The 9,016-nt window shown below is 51.8% G+C and overlaps 2 protein-coding genes across 2 annotated transcripts; one reads left to right on the forward strand and one right to left on the reverse strand.

Annotated features, from left to right (window-relative positions):
• Positions 1-1,575: 1,575 nt before the first annotated feature.
• On the reverse strand, positions 1,576-3,021 carry EMWEY_00052520 (emp24/gp25L/p24 family domain-containing, transmembrane protein, putative; the record flags this gene model as incomplete). The annotated part of the gene is made up of 5 exons (XM_013479879.1): positions 1,576-1,718; positions 1,859-1,951; positions 2,129-2,225; positions 2,436-2,653; positions 2,826-3,021. 5 exons carry the CDS (start codon positions 3,019-3,021, stop codon positions 1,576-1,578), a joined length of 747 nt encoding a protein of 248 aa, XP_013335333.1.
• Positions 3,022-6,455: 3,434 nt separating this feature from the next.
• EMWEY_00052530 (hypothetical protein, conserved) lies at positions 6,456-8,931 on the forward strand (the record flags this gene model as incomplete). Its single annotated transcript, XM_013479880.1, has 3 exons — positions 6,456-7,774; positions 7,971-8,371; positions 8,588-8,931. 3 exons carry the CDS (start codon positions 6,456-6,458, stop codon positions 8,929-8,931), a joined length of 2,064 nt encoding a protein of 687 aa, XP_013335334.1.
• Positions 8,932-9,016: the final 85 nt, after the last annotated feature.

A 9,016-nucleotide genomic window follows, 5' to 3' on the forward strand; every position in this document is an offset into this window, starting at 1 on the left:
GAGCACTTTTACAGAATCGGAGGGCCCCTTGAAGACCCTTTTCAGGCTCAAGCAACTCAAGACAAGGGGCCACCAGCTCCCCTGAATCCCTCGCTAGAGCAGGGGGCCACGAAAGTTCGAGGCTACCCGCTGATGAGTGGAGGTGATTCTGCAGATAGCAGCATGCGGCGGCAACATGAAAATATTCACGAATCGCAACATACAAGAACCGCAGCAGAAGTAGCAGCAGCAGCGGCAACATCGGGAGAAACTGTAGCCGCCATTCATCCTGGTCCACATGCATTAGGTGCTGCTGCCAATGCAGCTGCTGGCACACCTGATGGGGCAACGCATCAAGAGGCAGAGCTCTACATTATTTGTTGCAACACCGTAAGACGTCTGTACACATGAGGAACGTCTTCGTTCACATTATTTGTTGCAACACCGTAAGACGTCTGTACACATGAAGAACGTCTTCGTTCACACAGGTCTCTAGAGTCACTTTAGTACGTTTGCATAATTCAGAGCAACACAGACGAAGAATGCGACGCGTTGTAGTGTAAGTGCAACGTATTTGCCGGCTAATATGTGGATGTAGGAGCAGCATGCATTCAGCAGAGGCAGCGTGTATATGCGCCTAAGGAATGCATACATGCATAGTCCCGCATAAGGCCTGTGGTTTAGTGGCTCTTAGATGTTTGCACAGTGCGCAAGGTTCAAGAGACGTGGGGCACTCGTGTGGTGTCTTTGCATGAAGATAGCAGGCGCTCTGCCGGGCATATGCGGGCACGGATGCATCTGCTTTACGTGCGCTGCTACCTGCATTTACAGGTGGCCTGACATTGCAGTAGCCGTGGCAGTAGCTAGACTGCCTGCAGCATGAAGGTCGTCTTGTCTGCACAGCGCTGTAGCGGAGCTGGAAGCAACACGAATAGCTCCGCTGGTCTTCACACGCTGCGTAGTATGGCCACGTGACAGCAGTTGAATCGTTTAGGAAGCACAGCGAGTAATGTGTAAGCAGTCCGGTGTTTCATCTGCCGTCTTCCCCTGCTTCAGTTCTGCATGCAAAACGCTGCATGCAGCTTAGTCAGTATTAAAGAGACCGAAGGGCCCTCGAGTAGGCTGAGCAGGCTCAGGGATATAGCATGCACCAAAGGCCCTCGACTATTAAAATGGTTTACTCCGTGAGAACGGGTGGGCGATGCCCGCGTTATATATTGCTTTGAACGTTCGTGCTTTTTGGCTTCCCGTGTGCACCGCTCCGTAAAGCGGGCTTGACGTGGTCAAAATGCCTCCTTGCGTGTAGGAGTCCCAGTTTACCGACAAGCCACAGAGTATGGATGCGTAGGCAATGCATAGAGTCAGGGTTCTAGCCGACCCTTCAAAGTGCTGGACATATTATTAGCACGAATACGAGGAAGCAGCGATGCTGGCTACTTCTGGTTACTTTTGGTCTTGTTGAGAACCGAAACGGTGTTCGTGCTGCCTCCTCCCGGGCCTGCCTGCACAACACCCTCCCGCCCTCTGCACTTGTTCGTTTTGACTCGCAGCTAGCAGCAAGCCGTCCTCCGTCACTGCTGCACTTGTCGGTACCTCTCACTTCAACATTGCTTGCGACTGCAGTGGCTGGCAAGCAGTACACCGGATATAACGCTCGAGAAGAGCCTCCAAATGACCATCGCTCCAGTTCATGTAAACGCCTCCTTGCACAAACACCAACTGGATGTCGTCTGTTATCCCTGATGGGACACCGAAATTCCTTGACGTGAGTGCAGCAGCAAATCTGCATAGGCAGCAACCTTCGGCTTCCTTGGCTGCTGGGGCTGCCTCATATGATTTTGTGTGCGTGGAAGTACCGCACCAAATAGAAAATGCTCACTAAGGTGCATGCACACAAAAGCAGCAGTTGCAACACAGAAAACCACACGACGCGGCTGTTGATCGCCTCGCTTGTCTTCTGGAACTTTTCCTCCTGCACAGGACAGCGCAGTACAAAAGGAGGCATTTCAGCATGTGCACCAAATGTGGGTTTTGTCACACATTCAACAGGAATCACTCTGCTTCTTCCCCCGATGCTGTAACCATACAATCCTACATAATCTGGATGAAAATGCAAACTGAAGCCCGTTTTCACGCTATACCTGCACACGCTCATAGTCATTCTCTGCCTGCATCGCCTCCACCCGACGGGCAATAGCTTGGAGTTTCAAATGGACGCTGTTCACATGGTCCTTCTTCGCAAGGTCCTGAAGGCGACAAAAGGAAGTAAAAAGCAACGACATATACACACACACATATACAGGGGCCACAGAAGAAACGAGCCATTTGGAAGGTGAGAAGCAGCAAGACGATCACAAGCTCGAGAGATAGTAACGGAAGGCACAAGAAGAATTAAAACAGCTCAAGCGGGAAAATGAAAGGAACTACAACGAGTTGCTGCCACGTCCGGAACTTACGTCAATGTTGATGTCGGTGTCGCCCAACTCAATAGAGAGGGACCACTTGAGTAGCTGCGTATTGAACCACTTGGAAGAAGCGCAGGAAATGCAAACCTGATACTCCCCCGTTGTCGTTGTCATGTGGGTAACTTTCCCCTCCACATCTGCCGGAAGCACCTCCCTGCTGTATGCGCTGCGGCCACTCGGGTCCTTGAAGATAATGCTGCAGGTCACGCCTGAGCCAGAAAAGTATGAAAACCAGAATAACGGATTCAAAAGACCAGAAAACACTGCACGCAACCCCCCAGAGAAAGTCTAGCCATGTTTTTATGAGCTTCAACCTTGCCGAAACAGCCAGCAGGCACCGCTCAAAGGCGGTAGACAGACGCAGGCCAGCTTGCACCTTACCTGGGTTCTCATGGTTCTTATAGGAAGCAGTAAGCGCCACGCCAGTCGGAACGCTCTCTATGAAGCATTTATCTTGCGACTCCTGCACGTAAAAATACGCTGCCGAAGCAGAGTAGGCGGAGCAAGCCAACGCCACGATGAAGGCCGCAGCAGCTCGCAGCGCAGGCGACCCACAAATCCTCTGAGAACCCCTCATTGACTGCGTTGGATGAGATGTAGAACAACAAGTTCGGACCAACAAGAAAACGCCCGAACCTGCACGCGGTCGGGTTGGGAGAAGCGGCAGCTGAGGGGTAGAAGTGGGGCCAAAGGCTTCCTGGCCGTCCGTGCGCTTAAACTGCAACACTACAGAAATTCCCAAGGGACCGACAAAAAACTAACAAATTATACGGGGCAGGAGGACGCCGTTCTCAGCTGTCTCGGCACCTGGAGGCACCCCTCAGTGAGACAGCGCCTTTAGTGCCGCGCAATACACTAGGCATGGAACTCAAAGAAGATATCGAAAATAATACTGAAAAAACAACTTGTGGTGGAAATTAGCTCAACTACCTAACTATCTAGCACCTGGCCGCTGCCTAGAACGAACAAGACACTGGTGGCATCCTTGGGGCTGGCTAAGCCCTTGCCGCCAAATGCAGGAGCTGCGCCCCCGAACAGACTCGAGCAAAACGAAGGAATTTCAGCACGCCTATATTATTTGTACTATAAAAATATATAATTAAGATGTAGGACGCTAAAGAGCTAATACCCCGACGATGCCTAGCCCCTGTGGGCCTAACATCGCCTGCCTGAAGTTAGTACGTAAATTTTTGCCCGCGTGCAGGCTGGTCACCGATGGCCAAGGAAGGAACTACAAATTGTCCTGTATGTTGGTGAATCCGGAAAAGGATCTTTGTTTTTGATTGCATGTGGAGTTGTGGAATGTGGGTTGCCAGTCTTTTCCGTCGAATGAACTGCCTTTGCATAGTTGTACCTTATGTGGGATGTTCGCGAGTCTCGGAAGTGGCCACAAGAACCCTGACACTGAACTCGTAGGCAAATGCTACGCAAGCAAAAGTGCTCAGCAACTGTCAACAATGTGTGTAACATGGCTCGATGGCCTCCTCCGAGGACTGCTGTAAGCAGCAATAGAAGCAAAATAATTTAGAGTTAGTTACTTAAACCAAACTACCTCCCCAATCTGCAAACGCCCTGAACTCAGCTGACCAATCACGTGGAGATGCGGAGGAGGAGGTGGTCTACCTTGAATTACAGTTAACGGTGTTGCAACAGGGTGCAAAGCAACCTCATACACATGCACAAACAAGCTTGCTTAGCTGTATGCATAAACAACGTATACAGTTGTTCAGAAACTTTGGTTGCGCACCCTTTGTTTTCTGGGACCGGTTAAGGGTTGATGCGCACAGTTTGCAGGCTTCCGAAAATCGCAAGCAAATGCTCCACCTACACACTCCCAACCTCCACCCCCAAACTCGCACAATCAAAACGAGGCCTCGTGTGCCCTTGCCAATCCTGGAAATGGCGGTCTTGGCTTGTTATTCTCTGCGATTGCTCTGCAAACAATCTGAAGGCTTCCCCGCCATTCTTTCTCTACCACTGGATGCTATTCCCAGTCTCCACAGGTTCAATGCCCAGCTCATTTTAAAAGCCGTTATCTTCCGTCTTAGCTTCGGCGGCGAAAGTAATATTTTTCCTCTCTATCCATTATCTTGGGAAGGTCGGCTCTCTCACCAGTCAGTTCGCTCTCAGCGGCATAGGCATCTACTGGATGCTTTCCTCCACGGGGCAATCCCGCTGTGAGCCAGATACGGCATATTCGAGCCCACTGTTGGACTTCTGTTCACTAGCAGCTGATATGCTTCAGTACGACTCTCTATCGGTAGCTTCCCTTGATTATACTTCACCAACTGCGCTACAACCTGTTCCCTTGCTGAGAGAGCAGTGATTCTTCATTAATGTACTTAGGAGGTTTACATAGTAAAGATGTGTTTGGGGACAACAGTACCCTTACCTAGATACAGTCACCGTTCTCGTACCTCAACATCTAATAACGAAGCTCCCAATAGGGACTGTACCTCTCCTTGTGGTTGTTGGAGAAGAAGATAAAGCCCTGGATAGTCAAGGAACTCTTCCAATTCACCTCCAGATCGGCAGTCATATTAGGTTTTTTGGGAGCATTGTCCATGCAGGATAAGTGAGTGAATGCATATTTTTTTAACACACCTTCGACACTGCTGACAGTTAGGAAGGAGTCCGTCGTGGTGGAGTCGTCATGTTCGTACCTGCAGCATGCGGTGCTACCAAGTGTGACGGTTGTTTTCTTGCATACCCGCATCTACTAAGAGCTGCACCCTAGTGCTTAGAATAAGCGTGCCTTAACAGGAGCCGAAACCATCTCCCCAACATGCCGGCGCCGTGGGCAGCACAAACTAAGAGCGTGCAGCTGCAGGAGAGGGCACAGCCGCCAAAAGAATTGCGGCACACCACGCTGCGGCCCGTGCAACAGGACAGCAACGCAAGCAGATACAGCACAAGCTAGGTATTCTTTGCTGCATTCACTTGCGCTGTAGGGAATTATTCACTACCTACTTGCTTGCAGGACTCCTATTTGCGCGCAGGTTGTCTACCCTAGCTGAATGAGTCTTCATGATTCAGGTGTGGACAGGATTTTCTACGTTGCTCCAACTAACGATGCATGACAGCCTCACGGGGAAACACAAACTAGCCTTGGTTGTTGCATGCACTAACACTGTACACAATTTTTGAAGGTTTATGCTGGAGTTTCGGTTGCCTACTAACAGCATACAAGCTGCGTGCGCCACCTTCTGAGAGGCTTTGCTGTGTTGGTTGCATAGTCTGCCAGATGTCGTCAAGTCTTCACAATTTTTGAAGACTTCTGCTTGCGTGCATGCTGCATACTAAGTGCATGTACAGGTTTATGCGCAGAATTATGACAAACTTGCGAACATTGGACAGCGTATGTTACACCCAACGGCAGCCCTCAACCAGCCTGTCGCACTTGTGGCCCCTTTGCGGGTCACCACTTTTACATATTTCCCCACTCCTGAACTTCTGTTTGTAAGGGTATCAACAACTTTTAATGACTTGAATGAGCTAACCAAAGAGACAGTAAGGACGCACAAGATCATGCTCTCGACGCTCAGCGAGTGAGCGGCTCGGCGTGGCTGCGCTTGTCGGTTCCCTCGGGGCTGCGTTCCTGCAAGGCTGAACTCGCCTACGAGCAGCTTATGAAATTTAAGGGGGAGCTTGTTCTTTGCTATTCTACTCAAATTACCCGGGCATTTGTCTCCCCATATCGGAAGGAGGGAATCATCCCTCGTCCTCGTTTCTCGCTCCACTGCTCCATTGGCTGCCCTCATCTGCTGCTTCAAAGCTGCGCGGCAGCAGCGTACCCCCTTTTACTTTTCCATTTTTACGGAATTTCAACATTATACCGCATGGTTTGACTGGGGAAAAGCCGGTGCCATAGCGGCCGCACGCTTTTTTGTTCGCCCTCGGCGAGCGGAGAGTGGATCCGGTGAGGGGGCTTGACGTATGTGCTTCTCAAGCCTGCACTAGTATTGCCGTTCACACATTAGGAACTGCGCTGAATGATCTCCTAAAGTCGGCATGCCCGCTCCCTCCCTCACAGCAGACTGCCCCCATGGGGGCTGGGGTCGAGCAGCAGCAGCGCCAGCCGCAGTAGGAGGGCCCTCCCCAGTTGGAGCAGGAGCCCGAGGAGCAGAAACAACAGATGCAGTGGCAGCGTTGTCAGTGCCATATGCACGGGGAGGTCGAGGATTCCGTCGGGCAAGGCTGTCTCTTCTTTACCCTGTTTTTCTTTTGGTGTTGTTGAAGTTGAATAGATGCTCGTACTGTGTGGCGGGAGAAGGAGCTCCCCCCGAAAGCCCTTCTTCTGAAGATGACAGTAGAGATTCAAATGGAGAGCGGAGCAACAATCACCCGCCGGCACCAAAACAACCCGGACAACCTGGTGGTGGTGTCCCTGTCCCCAGCGTTTTCCAGGTTGCTGCAGATGACATATCTTCCCTCTTGCGTTTCTCTCCTCCCATGCACTCAGCAGCTTCTTCTATGGGACACCGCAGTATCTCGCCTCCTGCGCTTCTTGATCGCCGCCCTTCTGGTGCAAGTCCCGCTTCTTCAGGGGCCGTTGTGGTGTCCGAGATGTTGGAGCCATATGCTTTTGGCCGCGTAGGCGCCTCCTTCGGCAACGTATTGGTACTCACGGATGTAGACGACACATTGTGGTGTTCGGGGTCTATGGCAGCCTTCGGCAAACACATCGGAGGCATAGACAGCGAGCTCGGACGCGGGCTGCCGTATCCTGCCATAGGGACCTTGCTTTTTATGCTAGCTCTGGGTCCCCACACTTGCACCCCCAGCGGCTTGCGTATACCTATCGAGCATTGTCCTGTGCCTCTCCATTCGCCACAGACGCAGAATTGCCCGTATGACTTGCAGCAGCATACAGTACAGCATTTATTACCGCGGAATGCCGGCGTTCTTTCCGCTAGAGTCTCCACTTCGCTCTTGGCCCAACTCACGCGTCCCCCTTCCTTCTTCAAAGACATCGACGCAATTTTTACTAGCGGTGTGCGGCAGCTCTACGGTGCTGGCGCTCCGCGGTGGCCTTTGGGGTATCAGAACCAAATCAAGTTCGCCCAAGTATTGTCTTCGCAGCACTCTCGAGGGGAGGCCAAAGTGTGGGGGTTCACGGAGGCCATAAGCAGTGGAGGGCCTGCAGTGGTGCTGGGAGACACAGGGGAGAAAGATCCAGAAGCTTCCGCAGCCATGGCTGTGAAATACCCGGAAGCAGTTGCAGCAGCGTTGCTGCACGCCGTCTTTCTTGACAGACAGAAAGAAATAGATGCTGGGGGTGGCAGGCTGCGAAGAGATATGCCCAAGCACATGATTCCCTTTGTTATGCGGTGAGCCTATATTGAAACAGTTTTGGTAACACGTGAAGAGCTCGTTAGGGCTGATGGCTCGTTAGGACTGATGCGTGCCCAGCTTCTCGTGCGTGTGTTTATTCGGGTGCACCGCTTCTTGTTGCTTCTCTTTCATTTCGACAGCCCGTTGTATAACTGACGGGCTCGTCAGCTTGTTCGTTTGAATCTGATGCAGCGTCGCTGGGCTCAAGGTGCCTGCAGTGCAGCTGGTTTACGAACTCGTAGTGAAGGTGCGAGGGGGCGAAGAGCTGCAGTCCTTCGGAGATCTGAGCGACGAGGTGGCTTATGCTGCCGGCGTCCAGATAGCGGCGGACGTACGCCAACTGTTTAAAGCGGCAACAAGGAGACAGCTTCTGGCAACAGAGGCACGGGCTAATGGGGAGCCCAGCTTGTCGCCTCTCCCGCCACCTCTGGTATTCGTCCACGTTACGCAGCTGCACACGCAGGTTATAGAAACGCCACAAGAAGTTGGTGTCGCTAGTCAGCTAGCGAGCTTCAGCAGCAAGCTAGCCACGAAGGTCAGCAGGTGGTCGGCGAAGAGGTTTTCACAAAACCCGGAGGTTATCGAAATGGCAGGTGAGCCCGTTTCCGGAGCCACAACTGCCGCCTGTTGCGGAAATATGTGATTCACTCTACTTTGAGGCTTGAGTTGGTCCATGGACTGCCGTTTCTTGCCAGAGGAAATGTTTTGAAGGATATAGTGTACAACTGGCTCTTGCTTGGATGGATTCTTGCTGAGGTGTGCTTTTTATTTTTTTAGGTTTGGTTTTTGTTGATTGTTTCGAACTGCAGGTTTCCGCCAACTAGCCGAGGTGCATCCCGTGTTCTTGCAGTCGCCGTTGCAGCGGGTATCGCCGCATGGCGTTCGTTACCCGTTAGGTGTCCCCTTTGCCAGTTATCGTACAGCAGTGGGGGCTGCCTTTGCCAGCTGGGCCTTGGGCATGCTCACGACCCAGGACGTGATGTCCCTCATTGTGGCGGCTGTTAGAGATTTGCGCTCTTTGGGTCCTCCAAACCACTGCTGGCAAAGGACTGTTGTTCATGAGATGCTTGTCGATGTCCTGGTGAGCGAGCTGTCGATCTGCTTGTGGAAATACCTGTCTGAGTTCGGCAGGCATCTTATGATGCCATGCTAGGGTAACTTTCGGTTCTTGCGGTGTTTTGTTTCTTGTTTCCGTCTCGTCTGTTTCGCATATCTCCTGTGGTATATATATATATATA

The sequence above is a fragment of the Eimeria maxima genome, genomic scaffold, assembly GCF_000499605.1.
Source record: "Eimeria maxima Weybridge genomic scaffold, Emw_scaff1425, whole genome shotgun sequence".
Taxonomy (NCBI): domain Eukaryota; phylum Apicomplexa; class Conoidasida; order Eucoccidiorida; family Eimeriidae; genus Eimeria; species Eimeria maxima.